The sequence below is a fragment of the Heterocephalus glaber genome, unplaced genomic scaffold (assembly GCF_053883595.1).
Source record: "Heterocephalus glaber isolate CG9 unplaced genomic scaffold, H.glaber_assembly_v1.0 deba00001538, whole genome shotgun sequence".
Classification (NCBI taxonomy): Eukaryota; Metazoa; Chordata; class Mammalia; order Rodentia; family Bathyergidae; genus Heterocephalus; species Heterocephalus glaber.
Window position 1 is genome coordinate 682,355 of NW_028258333.1, and position 19,234 is coordinate 701,588.

Genomic DNA, 19,234 nt, shown 5'->3' on the forward strand with positions numbered 1-19,234 from the left:
TGATGGTGCTTAGGGGGTGGTGAGAGAGTGTATGAAAAATAGTACAGTCTCCAGCCTTTTTAGGTATTCAGAAATGACACGACCACATTAGGAAGGCAATTTATAGGGCAAAATACACTAGAAATTTGACTCTTGTTCTTTCTAACTTTATTGAGAAATAATCAGGTAAAGAAATTACTAAAATAAATGATCTTGCCTAAGAGATTATCTAGATACACTGCAGAATTTCTAACAATTCTTAGGCAGCTCTCAATCTGTGTCTTACAGTCTAATATATTTAGATGGTCTTAATTTTTTCTCAGTTCTTTTGGCATTCTTTGATTATTGTGATTGAAAATGTACCTGTTCTATTAAAATTAGCTTAGTTTTCTGTATTGATGAGTGAGCCATTTGGGAAAATTACTCTATGTTAATTGTAATCTTCCTAAATGGTGAAAATGTTGACAGCACAAATAATGGGAAAGACATTTCCTACCTTTATCCCATATGTTCATAATTATTTCCATTGATGGTAAAAACTGTGAACAACAATTCCCTCAAGGCTTTTCCGGCTGGAAAGACCCAGTAATTGTAAGATATCAGAATTCACATCCCCAGAGGGTTTGTCCCTGCTGAGTGCTTCTGGTGTGAGGTTGTGCACAATTAATGAAATAATTGTACACTCTAAAGAGTGTTTTTTTGCTAGGCATGGTGGTGCATGCCCGTAATCCCAGTACTTGGGAGGCTGAGGCAGGAAGGAGGATTGCCATGAGTACGAGGCCAGCCTGGGATGCATAGTGAGTTCAAGGCCAGCCTGAACTACATAGAGAGACCCTGTCCCCCCCACCAAAAAAAAAAGTGTTTTTTTGTTTTGTTTTAGTACTGTGAGACCATGCTTAGAACATCAGCGTTACATTCGCTTCACCTAGCCACACAGCTCACCAGCCTTTCTGTTTGCAGTATTTGCTGGCCGGTGGCTAATGTCATTCTGGACGGGCACTGCCAAGATCCACGAGCTCTACACGGCTGCTTGTGGTCTCTATGTGTGCTGGCTCACCATACGGGCCGTGACAGTGCTGGTGGCGTGGATGCCCCAGGGGCGCAGAGTGATCTTCCAGAAGGTGAAAGAGTGGGCTCTCATGGTAGGTACTGAGTTGTCTGATTGTAGTAGTGAGTGTCCTTCCGGCATTCCTTTAACTTCTCATTATGCCAGTGTTTCTAGGAGAGCGTGTTTGGGTCATTGTTCACGCCTTTTCATTTGTATAATCACCTCTAATTTTATGTCTGAAATTACATTTTTATTTCACTTAAAGGTTATCCAATTAATATTAATATTAGATGAAAAATATGAAACCTACCTTTTATTTTTTGGATACCAGGGATCGAACTCAGGACCTTGTGCTTTCGAGGCAGGCGCCAGCACCACTGAGCTACATCCCTGGGGAAACCTACCTTTTAATATGTTTACTTTTTGGATTTTAGTTTCTAGGTATTGTACAGATTTATGAATACCATGTGATACTTTGATACATGACTACAGTGTAACAGTGAAATCAGGGTAGTTCATGTTTCCTTCTATGTGTAACGATTATGTGTTAATAAAATCCACTTTTATAGTGATATACATTATAAATTATCAGTGGTGGGGTTCAGTTGATATTTAACCGGTAAGATTGTGAGACACTTAAGTATATTTAAAATACAGAAACCAGCTAATTCCAGCTTTCCTTTGATATTCTTCCTTACAACTCCAAGTGGCCATGCAAGGAACTAAGTGTTGTGTCCTCTGCACACTGCCTCTGGTCACTTGTTGACACAGAGGGACTCCTGAGGCCGCCCTAACTAAATTCGGGGTCATTGGCCCCCAAGCCACATTACAGACTGCTCTTTCTCAGTGTCAGCTTTCTTCCCCTTTGCCATGTAGTCTGAATTCTAGAGCTGCTCTGTCTCGTGCATAAGCCACTGTTGCTAAATGGCCACTGTAGCTAAATGGCCACTGTGTTGTACAAGCCGATACAGGAGGTTTCCGTTATCATAGTAAGTTCTGTTGAACCAGGCTGTTTGGTCTAAAGGCAGCCGGTCTGGTCAGGGTTACTGATTACTTTAGGGTTATGCAGAGCCCTTCCACCTCAGAGCTGCAGGTCCGCCCATGATGTAGACACCCTTGGATCAGGGTCTCAGCCCATCAGTGGTTCTCTTACCAACAGCAGTCTAATCCTGAGAGTGGACTTATGAGGAAAACACAGCCACTTGGATAACATAGAGTAAAATGAATGTTCTGTAATCTTTTTTTGCAGTGACAGTTCATAGAAATTTCGGGTACTTGGTATAGTTTAAGCTCTTACAGTTACATATTCAAGACATTTTATTTAAACATGCAGTACAGAAAGATGTAAGTTATTTGAAATAATGTAGTACTGTTAGGCATCAGGTCCAGGCGGAAAAGTAAACCATAGAAAGAAGAGTGTGTCTGACCGTCAGGACGATCCCCTGTAACAACGTGGCCTCTTGTTTCCTTGTAGATAATGAAGACTTTGATTGTGGCAGTGCTGCTGGCTGGGGTTGTCCCGCTCCTTCTGGGGCTCTTGTTTGAGCTGGTTATTGTTGCTCCCCTGAGGGTTCCTTTGGATCAGACACCTCTTTTTTATCCATGGCAGGTAAATGCACATCTGTCACTGATGCTGTTTTATTAATTATTTGGAGTCAGAAACAAGTCCTTATTATTCCAAGTGATTTTAGTAGTTGATTTAGAAAGACTCCTTAATTTGTTCTATTCTAAGAAGACTTGTAAAATTGTTTAAGTAATCCCCTTCTTAGGTAACTAAACACATCTTAGGGCTTTCATTAAGTGCTATATTTCAGGGTGGTCAAATGGCATTAGTGATTTTTAAAACTATATTTAAAATAGACTAATACCAGTTAGTAAAGGTAGAGGGATTAACAGAATTAGGAAACCACTATTTTGTAATACTTGAAAAACAATTCCAGCAAGGATTGTCAGTGGATTTGAACCCATGAGATCAAAGGTTGATGGATCTTCAGTTACTGTTGCTATTTAACAAGTTACCCACTTAATGCCTTGGCTTAAAATGGCCATTCATTTTATTTTGTCCCCAGAGTGTGTGGGTCAGAAATTAAGAGAGGGATGGTCAGTTTGTCTCAGGTCTGTATCTGGGCCTTCCCTGGGAGGGTCTGTGACAGAGTGATTTACCTGCTGAGGCCAGAGTCATGGGGAGATGGTCTCCTTTCATGGGGGATGGTGCTCAGTTGTGTGGCACCCACCGAGGGCTGTCAGCTGGGGACCCTAGATGTGCCTCTCCATGGCTTCTGGACCATCCAGTGGCTGGTTTTCTTGTATTGCAGTTTGGGGAAATGAGTGTCCCTATAAACAAGATAGAACTTACATGGCCTTTGCTGACTCACCTCAGGAGTCTGCAGCAACACGTATTCCTCTGTCCTGGTGGATAAAAGCAAGTCACAAAGGTTGACCCAGATTTAAGGGAAAGGACTCTACAGCCCCTAGTGCTTGACTGGAGAAGAATTTGGGGGCGTCTTTTGACACTAGTACAATAGAGAAGTGGTTATTTGCCTGGTGGCAAAGTGCCACTTTACAACGTAGCATCAGTTGTGAAAGGGCCAGGCAGCTCCTGCACTAACGCAGTCATTGGCTGTAGCACCACAGATGAGGCACATGTATCAGCGTCTCCTCAGGTTAGACGGTGAGTAGCACCAACGAAGAGCAGAGCGCCTCTCGGCACTGAGGAGCTGTCCTGCCACCATCAGCTGGTCAGGGAGCTCCTGTGGGATACAAATGTTTTCACAGAACATCAGTGTCATGAAAGGCCGCTTGGTATTAGAGGGGCACAAAGACAAGACCACCTTCTGTAATCCTGTCTAAACAGACAGCACATGAACTTTAACAAAATCACAACATGATAAACACCCGCTCACCCTAACACGATTGAGTGCTGCTTCATTACCTTGAAGTTTACCTTTTTCTAGATAGTTATTGACATAATCAGTCATAGATTACTCTGCATTCTAGTAGAGTGACACAGAGCAAAGTCCTCCTTCCTTAAATCCTCCCCTAAGTTCTTAACTCAACCTGAAACCCTCTAAGAAGCTCTTCCTAATCCTCTCTGAGGGCTCTGAGTTCCCCCTGCATGTGTGTCCTTCCTTGCTCTGCAGAGTAACAGATGCAGCTTGTTCAGTCACATGTGTTTTTGGTGGTCTTGACCCTACCTAAGACTGCCTAGGAAGTCATCATTACCTTGGAGAATTCTTTGATGTCATTACATTTTTAAAATGTTCATATACTTTGACCCAGCAGTTTGACTTATCAGATTCCACTGCAGAGGGACATCTGTGTGCATGCAGGATACACAAGCCAGTCTGCTTCTGCTCATACAGCATTCTTTCTGATGGCAGAAAAATGAGAAGCAACTCAGATGCCCATCCATAAAGAATGTCTGAATAAGATGTGGCACGGCTTCCCTTGAAGTTCAGCGCAGCAGTTGAAAAGAATGCAGTAGGGTTGCTTTGAAATGGATGGCTCTCACATGTGTTTATGAGGAAGGGAAAAGTGCAAGGTATATTGGACGCATACAGCATGGTATACTTAATTTTCTGCAAGACACTTTGAAGTTGTGGAAGAGAAGCACTTTCCTGATCCTAAAGTGTTTGCAGGTCTATGGACAGTTTGGCTTGTTTAGAATTCTAGCTGAAGGACTAATGTGGTTTATCCTATCCTGCTTAAGGACTGCTGTTTGAACCTCAGCAATCTGGGGACGACTTGGGTAAACATTAACCTTACTTTGGGGCCACCTGGACTCCCAAAAGGCCAAGAGAAGACCGAATGGTGTGTATAGACATCCCTGCCTGTGAGCCTCAAAGGGTCCAGAAAAAGCAGTGGCTTTTCCCATGGTTCTCAGAGGAGGACTGTTTGGCTTGCTGTCCTGAAGATCTGAAGAGGTAAAAGACTGATAGTCTCAATCAGAACTTGACCCTCTTTTAGGTTACAGGGGAAAATGACAAATGCTTTGACAAAGAATAGCTGAGTAGCCACAGAAAGATAGATCAGGCAGAGTAAGACATGCCTCAAGTAGTAACAGAATGACTTGAAGAGCTACGAGCCTCTGAGAGAAGAACGTACTCGGGAAGCTGAGACCATGTGTGCATGCTCATACACAGCAGAACACACTGTGCAGCCATATAGCATGGGTTCCAAGAAATTCAGTGGATGAATAAAGACAAGGACAGCTTACCACCAAGGCACAGATCGGAAGCTTGGAAGGTCAGCACAAAGCACAGAGCAAAACTGAAGAAGAAGAAAAATGAGAGGAAGCTAAGTGTCTTGGAAAAGTGTCTTACTTGTTGGGGGAAAAGTACATCCAGGAGCCAGGGATTTAGTTCAGTGGTTTTGCCGCCTGCTGTACAAGTGCAAGGACCCGAGTTCAATCCCCAGTACCAAAAAAAAAAAAAAAAAGTACATCCAGGAATCTTAATCTACCAATAACGGGGGTCCTAGAAGAGAAAAATGTGAAACAGCAGTGAGACACGACCAGGAGAGAAACTTGGCTGGATTGAAGAAAGACCTGATTGTGTAGGTTGAAAGGGCGCCCCAGATTCAGTGAGATTTGAGATCAAGGAGAAAAACATGTGCTTGGGCATATGTTGGTAAGATTTCTAAGAGAAATCCCATAAGCTGAAAATAAATCATACTGCCATCAGACTTTTCCATCTTCCAAAAGCTATAAGTTGCAAAAGAATTTATAGATAGTTGAGGTAAAGGGGACAAAAACAAGGTTTCTGTACCTAAACAGAAGGTCATTCATTCATTCACCTGGCAGGATGAACGCTGATGATTGAGGATGTGTTAGAATTTGGTGTGTAGATCCATATATCAACTTTGACCTCATTTGAAGAAGATACCTAGCAGACTGTTAACTCAGACCAGTAAATTGGAACATTGGTCTCCAGGTAGTGGACAAGGAGAAGAAATGACATGAGCAAAGTGTATATAAACATGATGAAAGTTTTCTGTGGGACACAGATGTTTACATGGGGATAGAGGCTTGGGGGAGATGTGGAGGTCTGTACCAAACGGTGTTGCTGGAAAGGGTAAGAATTTGAGGTAGCTGAGACAGGAGACTCCAGCCTTCTCGTAAGTGTTTCAGTTTTATATGAGAATAGGTCTTAATGTTACATGTGTAATTTTTAATACATATATAGCATTTCTAAAGGATTAAACAGACCAGGTTATGAAGTGCTTTGTGTGTGTGCTGAGGACTGTGGTTGTAAGCAAGGACATCTACTTCATGGTCTCACTCTCATATAGAGATGAGCTGGTGGAGTGGAGGTGTGGCACCACTGGGAGCTTGCATAGAGCTGGCTGGCAGCCCCCAGGCAAGGCCGGGAGAGGAGCTTGGTGTGCAGGGAGACTGGGGTGGACAGCACTGGGGACTGTGGGACTCGCTTGGCTGGAGGATGGCACAGATGCTTCCAGCTCAAGCTATTGATGAGCTCCAGGCAGCTCTTTTAGGCAAAACCTTGCTCTGCAGTCTTATTTTGACAAATCAGCTCAGAACCAATCAATCAGCCCAAGGATGGTTTGATGAAAGGAAATCTTGGCATTTGTTTTATTTGTTTATTGAGGTCTTCGTTAATGATGTAGACTTCCAAAAGACACAGGAATGATTTTTGATAAGAATATTAAACTTAACATTCCCTGGATTTTCCAGTACATGTTAATCTTCTCTAGAGCTGTTAGCCATCCTGTAGAATTTGTTTTGAGGTGAAATTATGTACACAATGTAAGAAAAATATACAGTCCCTCTGCTAGGTTTATTGTTAGAAACCACAAAAATGTGTTAAACGGTTTTTATTACCCTAGGACTGGGCACTTGGAGTCCTGCATGCCAAAATTATTGCAGCTATAACACTGATGGGTCCCCAGTGGTGGCTGAAAACTGTAATTGAACAGGTAAGCGAATCACCTTTCAGAGGTTATATTGGAATTGGCCAATGGTTGTGTTTGACTACTGTTTTAAAACTGATTTTCTTTATATTCTATTCCCTTGGTACAGGGGATTGAACCCAGGGTCTCACATGTGCTAGGCAGGTACTCTCCCACTGAGCTACATCCCCAGCCCTTTAAAAATTATTTTTAAATCTGGAGATAGTGTCTCAATGAATTGCCCAGGCTGGGCTTCAACGCAGCAATCCTCCTGCCTCAGCCTCCTGGGTAGCTGCAATTACAGGAGTGTGCCACCACATAATACAGTTTCTTTTAATGTGCAGTTTTTAAAAATTTTTTTAAATTGTTTTTTTTGGTACTGGGGATTGAACTCTGGTCCTTCCGCTTGTGAGACAGGCGACAGAACCACTGAGCTAAATCCCCGGCCCCTAATGTGCAGTTTTGTTTTACTACTGTAGGGGAAGGAAAAATAATTTATATATTGGGAATGGGTAATTCTTAAAAAGGTGGTTTTGAATTCCACTTTATGTAACGTTTTCAAGAAAGAATAGGAAATTTTTAGATATAACAAGCCAATGGAAATAAATTGAGACTGCAGGGGCAGCATTTTGGGGAAAGGCAAATAGCAGCTGAAGCTAGTTAGGAAAGCTTGTTAATGCAGCTTCTGCAGCCATCTCCAGGCCACTACAGGTCCACGTGCTGTTCAGCAGTTACTCTTTGCTGGCCATTGCTAGGGGAGGCGGTAAGCTGCCTTTTGTCTCTGTAAACCTTTGTCCTGCATTAGGCAAGTACAGGAAGGACAAGGGGCTTTCCTGCATCTGCTGCTGTTCAGTTGACTTTAGCTCAGAATCCTTACACCAAGAAGATGTACTTAGGGATGGCATATTCTCACCTACCACACTGCCTGAGTTTTCATCCACTCCAGGCCTGGTGCTCCACACTTGTGATCCCAGCACCCCTTTGTAGTCCTGTACTCAGGAGGCCACGGCAGGAGGATCACAAGTTCAAGGCCAGCCTGGACTACATGGCAAAACTCAATCACAGCCACTTTAAGGCTGCTCTGAAGGTGAACCAGTAACTTAAGTACCTAGAACCTTGTCCAAGTGGATGCAGAAAGCCTATGTGCTTCTTCCAGGGCAAGAGTTCCTATGAAATAGTATTCACTCATGTTTCTCAGCCTGCAGAAGAGAAGTTATTACTGCTCAAGGCAGTAAACAACAGACAAGGAACAAAGAAGGAAATGTCAGAATTGTTCAGGGATGTCCAGCTGTGTAGCACCCAAGACTCTTCCTGTATTGGGGCCGCCAGATAATGTGGTCATTATATGATTAAGTTTGTACTAGCCAGCAGCCTAGTCCATGTTAGGGGGATTTCTATTTAAAGTAGCCAGCATAAGAGATTTTGGTTATCTGAAGAATGAATTCCAGGCTCCTCCTATCCTTTGCTCAGTGCCAGACTAACAAGGCCCTGCGCCGGTCTGCAGCAGCAGAGGCTGAGCTCCCTCGATGTGTTCCCTTGATGGGAAGAGTTTCTCAGCCAAGCGCAGCAGAGCAGAGAGCACTGTGCCTGCGCCTAGAGACCTCAGCCTGGTGAAGCCTTGGCCGCCCGGCGAGGGGTGTGGGCGCATGCGCGCAAGTACGCCAGGAGCGTGGGGCCTGGCCCTCGTGGCAGTGAGTGTGCGGGCCGACTTGGGTCCCTGTGGAACCAAGGGTTCTGAGAGTTGCTTGTGCTGTGGGTGAGGGCGAGAGGGAAAGAAGGCAAGAGCTGTGTCCTTTCCTCTGGTCCCACTGAGCTGCAACAGTCTCAGGCTTTTCAGCATTTTCCCACTTCCACCCCGTGAGTTTCTGTGTTCAGTAATTTCCAGACGATAGCAATCTTTTCGAAATTCTTGGGTTTTTGTTATATTCACTGTAGAATTCTTTCATGCTAATTTTTTTTGACATAAAATACCTTTTGATTTGTTAAAATTTGTTTATATAGGGCTCGGCATTTAGCTCAGTGGTTCCACCGCCTGCCTCGCAAGCGCAAGGGCCTGAGTTCGATTCCCGGTACCAAAAAATAAAATTTTGTTTATACTAACTTCTCAGAAGCATGGTTCCCGTTTTCATTATTTTCTTCTCACATTCCTAAAAATAAGTATAATTTTGAGTAATAGTACAGTTTGTTGTTACACAAGTGTTATAGCACTTCAGGTGGTGCAGTCTTCAGCCACAGGGGCCAGGGCAGTGTGCACCCTGCTTCCGGTGGGGTTGACGGGAAGTGTTGCTGGTAAGCATTGCTGGTAAGCGCATTTCCTCCGAATGTTCAGGCCCAGCGCTTATGTTTGTGCTCCAGAGTTTGCCTTGACTTAGGAAAAGTACCCAGTTTTAATCCTTTTGGGCTGACAGATTCAGCTCGCTGTGGCTTGGTTTCGGTACTCATTGCTCTGTTAATTTGAGGGAGTTTGTCTAGTATCTTTATTCCAATTTTTTTTTAATGTTTCAGGTTTATGCAAATGGCATCCGGAACATTGACCTTCACTATATTGTCCGTAAACTGGCGGCTCCGGTGATCTCTGTGCTCCTGCTGTCCCTGTGTGTCCCTTATGTCATCGCTTCTGGTGTTGTTCCCCTCCTAGGTGGGTCATGCTGGCCAAGGAGCCTCGGTGGGGTCCTCTGTGTTACTGTCACATCGGGTCACTTCAGGTAGCAAAGGCTGTCGGAGTCCAGATGCTTTATTTGTAAATATAAAACAGTGATTTCGTGAGCCGGGGATGTAGCTCAGCAGTGCTGAGCCTGCCTGGCAAATGCAGGGTCGTCAGTTAGATCCCCGGACCGAAAAAGAAAAAAGAAACACACTGATTTCACGACTCTTCTTTTCTTAGGTTTGACTACTCAGAGTAAGATTAGAAGACTCTTAAGCTATTGGTAGTTTTTGGTTTTGGTTTTTGTTTGTCTTCTTTAGGCATGTGATTAACTGTTGACATTTATAGTCTTCCCAAAATAGGCAGGGTCAGATTTCCTTCAGGTTGTTTTCTCATTAGAAGTGCTGTGATCCTATACTTAAAATTAAGTAAGAGTGTTACAATATTTTAAAAAGTATTCTTAGGATAAAAGCGAAACCAAGGGGAGATGCTAATTCGTGACACTTAATAACTAGTTATATTATTGATTGTTACTGAAGATTTCTCACAGGACATTAAAACCAGTATATAATCCTAGCACTCTGGAGGCCAATGCAGGAAGATCGCCATGAATTCGAGGTCAGCCTGGATTACATAGTGAGTTCAAGGCCAGCCTGAACTACATAGCAAGGCCGTATCAAGACCAAAAAAAAAATCTTTTGTTCTGAATTCTCTGAGTGAGTGGTGTCGTTACTGAATGTGTGATAAAAGTCAGAAACTTCGAAGGCTTCTTTGTGCCCATGTTCTCTGTCAGCCGCACGCACTGTGCTCCAGGGCACCGCTGACCCAGCCTGAGGACTCGTGCTCTGTCCTGGTGCCCTGACCTGGGCTGCATGGAGGCGTTTGCCTCTCACCTTAACTTTAGCAGCCTCCTGTCTGGTCTTCCAGCTCTGAGCCTGCCACTGCTAGTCAGTGCTTCCCGTAGTGGCCATGGAGACCTTTCCACAGACTGGATCTCGGTACCTCTTTGCTGAGCATCATTGGATCCTCTCTAACCTCTAAAAATTTTTTTTTTTTTTGTACCGGGGATCTAACTCAGGTCCTTGTGCTTGCGCAGCAGGCGCCGAAACCACTGAGCTAAATCCCCGGCCCTAACCTCTAAAATTTTAGAGATGAGGAAATAGGCACATAGAGTTGAGACTCTTACTGAAATTCTCAATTTTTTTCAGTTTTCTTCTTTATTAGCTTAACTTTGTGATATGTAATAATGACATTCATCTTGGGGAACTGGAACACATACACTTTGTATCTTAGGAGAGAAAGAGTCAAACTCTAATCCCTGTGCAGAACCTGTTCCAGAGCCTGTACGCTCTCTGCTACAGCAGACTGTGGCAGTATTTAGAATAATCCGGTTGAGAAAATTCACTTCCTTATCTTCTTCAAAAAACTGCCACCCCTCCCCTCAAGGAAGAGTTAAAACTTAAAGAGGTGAAAGTTGGAAAATAAATACTTGAGTGTCTAAAAGTATAGCAGGCAGTTTTTTGTTTTTGTGGTTCAAACTGTGATGTAGCTGAAACATATGAACGATACGAACTACTCCTGTGGTCCAGGATGTCTGAGCTGGAACTGCAGCAACCATCCAGCCAGCTCCCTCGCTTTACAGAGTTTGAGAACGAGTGCTGGGAAGGCCCATGTCTCACTCAGGCTGCAGGCGGCCAGCAGGTCTGGGGCCTAGAAAGCGCATCCAGGAAGCCTGCTGTACTGCGTGCCCCAGGCGCTCTTCCTGGGAGTGGACACTTTTTCTTTCACTGTTACCACACACGCGCATTATTCCATTTGTTATTGCTATAGCAAAATACCTGAAAATGGGTATTTATAAAGACCAGAGATTGAGCCCACAGTCTGAAGGCTGAACATCGCAGCCTGAGTGATCCATCGGTTGGCCCCCGATGAGAGGCTCATGTGGCGGTGTCAGTGTCCTGGCAGCGCCTGGAGGACAAGCCTTGAGGGGACAGCAGGCCAGGGCAGGGCAGGACGGGGCAGGGCGGGACGGGCTCACTGCTCATTCCTCAGGACCCACTTGGATTCAGCGTGAGTCCCTTCCCAGCGGGGAGCATCACCTCAGTCCCTCTGACAGGCCCCACCTCTAACATTCCTCCAGTTCTCAGTGCCCCACGCGAACCCCACAGCCAGACCGACCACGGCAACACAGTACTTACAGTTTTCCTTTTTGGTTTCACAGGTGTAACTGCTGAAATGCAAAACTTAGTCCACCGGCGGATTTATCCATTTTTACTGATGGTCGTGGTATTGATGGGAATCCTGTCCTTCCAGGTCCGCCAGTTTAAGCGCCTTTATGAACATATTAAAAATGACAAGTAAGTCTTGAACCTCATTGGTCAGTCCACTTTTATTGAGGTGTTGCCAGTTCCATCGCAGGTGGCAGTGGCTCCTCCTCAGACGGTGCTGAGGTGGCTGTGAAATGTGGAGCAGAGGCTCTGGGACTCCTGGCCCGAGCAGCAGGGGTTGTGGTGCTATCGTTCACCGGAGAAGAGCATGGTGGGAGGAGAGTTATTAGTATGCGCGTTCAACAGGCTTCTCAGTCTGCTCTCGCCTGTCTCGCATGGGCGGTGTTTTCGGTAGTTTCAGGTGCAGATCAGACCCTGCATTAGCAGCTAGCAGCACCTGCGTAAGCCCTTCCTCACGCAGGGTGGCCAGGCTGCCCTGACCACAGCTCCGAGGCTCAGGGCTGCAGAAGTTCACAGGTCCCCTGTGCCACCTGGTCTGGGCAAGAGGTAGAGGAGAGCTTCAGCAGGCCCCCTCCTGGATAACAGCCGAGGAACTTCTAGGTCCCGACTGCACGCTTTGTCCCGGGCTCTGGTGGAGGCCAGCAGAGAACATAACTGTCCACTCAGTTCCCGGGCTGTTGTGTCGTTGTGGACAGCGCCCCTTCACTGGGGTGCCTCTCGGGAGAATAAATCACACAGCAGCTTTGTTTACTGTGGGGCCTGTGGACTGAGCCCAGGGCGCACTGATAGCCACACCCCAAGAAGTACGTTTTTCAGAGTGAAATCACGTTCTCACGGTGTGCAGGTGTGCTTGGAGTAGGAAGGGCCATGGCCCTCGGGGGTGGTGTCCTGGTGAGGACAGTGGTCCCGTATCGTGTGGCATGTCCTGGCTGAGGAGGAGGTGTGCACCTGAAGCTCCAGAAAAGCCTAGCCCTCACAAGCCTTCTGCCTGCTCGGCCTCCGCCACGGCCTGTGCCCAGGCACCTCTTGCATTTCATTTTGTCCTGCTGGTCAGTGTCGTGTCTGACCCCAAGTGTTGCTTAGGGGCGGACACTGGCTGAGGGCATTAAAGGGTAGTAGATTGAGAGAGTCAGGTGTGGATTTAGATTCTCACCTCTCTGCCACTGAATTACTTTTGGTTTTGGACAAATTAGTATTTCTGTCCTCTGTAAACTTATGCCCTCGGTTTTCCATTGCCGCCGTGTGGCGCACATTCATTATCTTGCAGCGCTTGGTGATTACTTATGTGCTAGGTTGCACCACATGTATCATGTCAGATATCATCACTGTTTTAAAAAATTGTGAAATCCTGAGTTATACTGGTTTGTTAGGAAACAGTGAGCCAGATTGTTAACTTCAAGAAATGAATTGGTCAGGCCGGGGATTTAGCTCAGTGGTTTCGCCGCCTGCTGTGCAAGTGCAAGGACCCGAGTTCGATCCCCGGTACCAAAAAAAAGAAAGAAACGAATTGGTAAGACAAGAGACTAAACCTACACTGAGGTCATGGATCCAGAAGCACTTTACGAACAGTGACACAGGAAGCAACTGGACAGAAGCTGCCAGATGTCTCCTGAGGCTGGTGTGCACCAGCAGAGAAGCCAGGGATGGAAGCCGGGGTGGCACAGGCAGTGGTGAGAAGCAGGGGCAGCCTCGCCAGCTCCTGACACAGCAGGCCGTGGTCCTGGGCCTGACTGCTTCCCTTCCACACTGGCCTCCTGGTGTGGCAGTGTCTACTAAGGGTCTGAGGTTCCGAGGCCATCTTGACCCACAGACTGCAGTGCATGCTGCACCACACAGCAGCAGGCGTTCGGCAGTCACCAGCCCCCCTCCATACTTCTGCAAACCCACCGCACTTCTGGTTCCCCTCTTTCAGCTCCCTAACTACTGAAAGGTGTAGTAGGAGTAAGTTGATGTGATTCGTGTTAAAAATGCATCATGGGGGCTGGGGATTTAGCTCAGTGGTTCTGCTGCCTGTCTCACAACTGCAAGTACCTGAGTTTGATCCCCGGTACCAAAAAAAAAAGAGAGGAAAAAAAAAAGCCAAAAGGGCCAGGGATTTAGCTCAGTGGTTTAACCGCCTGATGCGCAAGTGCAAGGATCCAAGTTTGATCCCCGGTTCCAAAAAAACAAACAAAAAAATGCATCATGCTATGGCAGGATGTTTTATACACAAGGTTGTGCAAGAGAGTGACCACCCTGTGTTTCCACCCTAGGTACCTTGTGGGGCAGCGCCTGGTGAACTATGAGCGAAAGTCTGGCAAGCAGGGCACCTCTGCGCCTCCTCCACCGTCGTCCCAGGAGTAAAGCGGTTGTTTCAACTCCTTGGCCTTCCCCTTGCCTTTACATGTCCTCTTTGTGGACTTCTCGCTTTGGAGAGTTCTTGTGGTCTCTCAGCGTTGTTTTTAAGTTGACTGTACTTGACTTGTATCCTCAGCATTCAGAGAGCAGCTCATACAGCTCTGCTGCTCCTCCCTGCATCTGCCGACATCACTGCTGTCTGAGATCTGTATATGTGTACATAGAAGTTCCTTGATACCCTAAAACCTCGGATTAAATAGAATGTGCATTGTACATCTTTAAACAAATGTATATTAATTTATTAAATCTAGTTGTCACTTTATTTTGGACCTGCTGTGATCTCGACAGGAATCGTGCCACAGAGCAATAGTGCACAGGTGAAACTTCAGTGCCGCCTTGTGGAGCCAGCTCAGGCTCCCCCTTGGTACCTGTATGTCTATCTGTCTGTCTGGGCTGTTCCTGCCTTTCGGGGACTGAGAGGAAGCAGGTAGACGTCAGCAGCGGGGTGGGTGTCTGTGGTAAGAAAACATGAATTGTGCCCTTCACTGTCCGTCGTTTTCAGAAGTTATTTTGTATAACACCAAAGCTGTTGTACATTTTCTACTGCCTGGTTTTTTTCATGTGTCTGTGTTTGTAATATTGTATAGTATCTTGTGCTAGGTGAGGAGATTATTTTTAATTTTGATAATTAATATGCCTAGTGATGAGCATTGGGAGTCAGGTTTTTGTGCTTGTTAGGGGCATGTCTGTTCTTAGGGGAAAGAGGCAAAAAAAAGAAAGGTACAAATGAAGATTTTCATTAGTTCCCTGTACATGCCTTCCACACAGCTCTTTCTTTTTGACCAGTTTTCTTTTCTTTTTCTCATGCAAGGCCATAAATCTTAGGGAGTAACATCACCAATAACACTGCATCTTACTGGGTGTCGGACATCCTGAGATGCTTGTCAAGTGGACGTGGTGTGGTCCTGGATTGCCAGCATTAGGGAAGACTGGTTAGCATGCCTCGTCCAGCTAGTCAGTGCATCACTGGGAGAGGATTAGTGAGCACATTTTCCTCAGTAAATCAAGTTTCCAAAGCTTTTTGTTTACAGAATAAAACTGCAAAGGAAGCTGGCTGAGCTGGCCTTTTAACATAGGAATGTATTTCATTGCAAACGTGCTGTAAAAAAGCTTAGAGAACTGAACACTCACAAACCCGATTTCCCTTATAACCAAAGCGTCAAGTTCAGAGTTTGGAGGAATAGAGTGGCTGGTTACATGATCTGAGTATTTAATGCTAATGATACATGGCGAGGGTACTGTTTGCTTTTGAGGGACAGTTTAGACATTCTCATAGAAGTGGACAGTGTAGGTCTTTAGAAACCATAAGAATTTCCATACAGTATTATAACCCATAGATTAAAATTGAGAGTTTTTTTAAAATACGAAAGTAAGCCAAACATAAGCTACCAAAATCAAGAGCAACGTGTTATGATGGTTCTGTTTTTTTTTTTTTCCCTAAGTGATGAGATACTTTAAAATTCATTTTAAAACATCAGTATCAAAAAATGCTCAACATAGAATCAGTGTTAACACTCTTTAGCGCTTTGTAGTAGCCCATTCTCTTGTTTTGCTAGACCTGTACTCAGAAATAGAGTCCTACTGTAAAAAACTCGGAGCATTTAAAAGTGTAATGGCACCTATCATGGTGTATGGCTACATAGGTTGTTCTTTTCATGAGAAAAATATTGAATTGGGCATATATGTTGATCGTATTACTTTAGGTTTCTTTTTAATTTTCAGAGAATTTGTAGATCTTGATTTAAAGTCATTAGAACACATTTTAACAGATGTAGGCAGATACCACGAAAGGTTAAAGATTGTTAATCCTATGAAATTTTAAATGAATCTTACGTTTTGTTTAAAAAAATATGTGTGCGTGTGTGTAGCCAAAAATTGTCCTTGTTCTCACTGGCGGATAACTTTATATTGTCTTTCTGAGGACACCCTCCTTCAGGTGTGCTTTGTCCTGTTTTCAGTGAGAGAGATCCTTTCTAAGGAAAGGAATCCTGGCGTATTTGCTTGGGTAGCATCCAGGTTTTTACCATTAACCAATACTTATAAATATGTTAAACCCATAGTTCATAAAGTATTAGTTTTCCTGCCCTTCTTCACATAGAGTTTTTTAAAAAATTATAGTGTAGCTTTTCATTTGACATTGAGCTAAAAGTCTTCAAGGAAGAGGACCTTGTTGCTCTTTGTAACTTGAACACAGATCAACACTTGCGGTTAGTCTTACATGGCCATTTATCAGGTGGTCATAGTATGAGGTGTTCATTTGTTTCTTATTAGCAAATTATGTTTGGTTTTTAAACTATAAAGTGCTAATAGTTTAGATGAAAACTGAAGAAAAATGCCAATGTGAAGTTTGTGTGTAGCTAGCCTTTAAACAGCTCGATGTTTTTAGTCGTGTTCCCCCACTCCCCACCCCGCCCGCCCAACCTGTTCTCTGGAGTAACAAAGAAGATGGGACATCTTAATTCCAGATGTAAACAAGTAATTTTTATTTCGACATTGAATACAACTGTTGTTACTGTGGAAGCTTGTCTTGTCTTTTTTCTTTCCCTCATACAAATGATAGAGAATAGCTTTCCCTCAAATGATTGGCTCCTGGATGTGTCATTCTGTGTTAGCAAAATGCTCTTAAAGTGTAATTCTTGAATTTAGGTTAAATCAATGACTTTTTAAAACAAAACCAAAAAGAAACACTGGACATTTCAACACTGTATTGTTTTTGCAAACACACATAGGAGACTAGTGCCAAAAGAACCCTGCCACTTTTTAAATCTTTGCAACTTAGTCACTTATTTTTATTTTCAGTATTGAAAATATTAACCTGTTTACTCATATTGTTTTTACACTGTAAAATTCAGTGACTGTGTTTAAAATCTTCCTTTACAATGCTACTTAGTCATCATCAAGAGAAGACAAAACTAGTGTCTTACCTCTGAAGTATTGTGCAGGCCTCAGTGTGGAGATTCTCTGCGGTCAGTTTGCCCTGTCAGTCAGATGTTTGCTTTCCAGCTTACTGCTGTTGTGTGTCAATTTTTTTCAAACAACCATCACGAGTAAGGGCTTCTTTCAAATATCCCTGATGATATTTTGGGCATCAATTTACCATAAACGTATATATTCCTATTTTGTATGAGTGCCTCATTTTGTAGTCATGCAAGTAATAAAACACTGTAGAAGAAAATATAATAACTAAGGCCTAGGAGTGACTGTAGTAGAAGCTAAATAGAATACTTAGGCATTTGGGATGTCAATTTTCTATCGAATCAAACACCTTAGATACCTAGACCAATTTTATATGTATACATTAAAAATGTTCCCTTTTTTATGTGGTCATTTGTTGCCTTCTGAGTTGATAGAACAAAACTGAATAAAGTGGATGTTAGTTGTAGCCTAGATGTTTTTTGGTTTGTTTTTGTTTTGTGGCAAGATTGTCTTAAAATTACGGAGATGTGAAGCTCGGTGTGCTGGCGTGCACCTGTAGTCCAGCGGTTTGCGATGCTGAGGCAGCAGGATTGCTCTAGTCAGTAATTGGGAGTTCAGGGTTCGGTAGCCTAGCAACTCAGGAAGACCCTGTCTCCAAAACAAAACAAAGGGAGTGTGTTTTGTCAGCATATGTAGATAATCCAAATATTTTTCATATAATGTAAGAACTAGGACTCTAATTCCATATGGTGTAGCCCTTCCTTCTATTTTACGTACGTCTAAAAGTAAGAGTTACAGAGGACAGGCTTCCTTTTCTTGTCGACCTCACTGGAAAGGCTAAAGCCCCTCCCTGTGCCATAGGCACAGTGCTGTCCACTCACTGTGCGCCCTCTCCGGGATCCGAAAGCCAGGGCTTCCCTGGCTGCTTTTACATGGGGACTTTGGTAAAGTTAGAAGATAGAAACTGCTCTACGCGGTTGACCGTACGTCTCCGGGAAGAGAGCATTGGATGAGGGTTTTTCCTCCCACGTGCCCCCAGTGAAGAGTGCTTCAGACTCATTTTAATTTTTATTCTTGTTTCTAGGTTCAGCGTTTTTTCAAAAACCTTCAACATTACTGTATGATTCCCCCCACCCCATCCAGTGCATTTTTTTTTTTTTTTTGGTACTGGGGATCGAACTCGGGTCCTTGAGCTTGCGCAGCAGGCGGCAAAACCACTGCGCTAAATCCCCGGCCCCTAGTGCATTTTTATTCTTTAATTGCAGGAGGGAGGTGATGTATGAACTAGAGACATCTTTAATCTATCAAGTGGAAGGAACATTTTTGTCAAGGAAGTTGCATCATGAGGCTCAGAAACGGCCCTCCAATTTCCATCCCCTCCAGTTTGCAACCACTCACTGCACACATGCAGTGACCAGAGGAGCTGGTAAAGTGAGGCTGGGAAGGGCCTATCCCCACCCTGCTGCACTCTGTGTTTCCGGCGTCCATTTTGTTTCTTGCATTGTACCTGTTAGGACAGTTGAATGAGGTATGATGTTCACCTTCAAGAACTCATTTGCAGAGAAGTGCGAGTAGAATGCTTGGAGACAGACGGGCTCGCTCGGAGCCTGTGACCCTAGCTACTTGCTTACCGTTTTCTGTGTAAGCGTTGCCACGTTCCCATACTTCCTGTCCCAGCCTCCTGCCACCAGGCTCTTGCAGCGCTGCACAGTGCACTACTCCCTGGAACCACACAGAAGCAGCAGGAGCACTTTGCATTGTTTAAGCATTATCTGTTTTAAAATGTCTCGTAGCTGTGCCTGAGTTGTTGCCATTTAACTTGTTTAGGAGAAGCAAGGCGGCTTCCCCAGGAGCCCTGCTCCTTGTTGTATTTGTTTTCTGCTCAGTCAGCTCAGTGTCTGTGGGACTGCTGGAGCAGAGTCCAGAAGGAGACCCACATAGATGTACATAGCTGATTGGATACCAGGTGCAAAGTTTAAAAATGGATCCACACCATATACAAGAATGGAAATGGATTAGAGCCCTCAAGGTATCGCCCAAAATGGTATCATTTCTAAGGGGAAAAAGGAAAAAAAGCATTCAATCTTGGGTTGGGCAAAGATTTTAAGGAAAGAA

General features: G+C 44.4%; 1 protein-coding gene across 2 annotated transcripts in view; it reads left to right on the forward strand.

The window, feature by feature from the left end:
• The window catches only part of Marchf6 (membrane associated ring-CH-type finger 6), a 66,097-nt gene extending 48,512 nt beyond the window's left edge, over nucleotides 1-17,585 (forward strand). For both annotated transcript variants that reach the window (XM_004845184.3, XM_087189233.1), the window contains exons 21-26: nucleotides 940-1,121; nucleotides 2,502-2,636; nucleotides 6,872-6,961; nucleotides 9,440-9,572; nucleotides 11,800-11,935; nucleotides 14,059-17,585. In XM_004845184.3, coding sequence (XP_004845241.1) covers nucleotides 940-1,121; nucleotides 2,502-2,636; nucleotides 6,872-6,961; nucleotides 9,440-9,572; nucleotides 11,800-11,935; nucleotides 14,059-14,149 — 767 coding nt within the window. In that variant the 3' untranslated portion in view covers nucleotides 14,150-17,585. The remainder of the gene's footprint in view (nucleotides 1-939; nucleotides 1,122-2,501; nucleotides 2,637-6,871; nucleotides 6,962-9,439; nucleotides 9,573-11,799; nucleotides 11,936-14,058) is intronic.
• The last annotated feature ends 1,649 nt before the right edge of the window (nucleotides 17,586-19,234 follow it).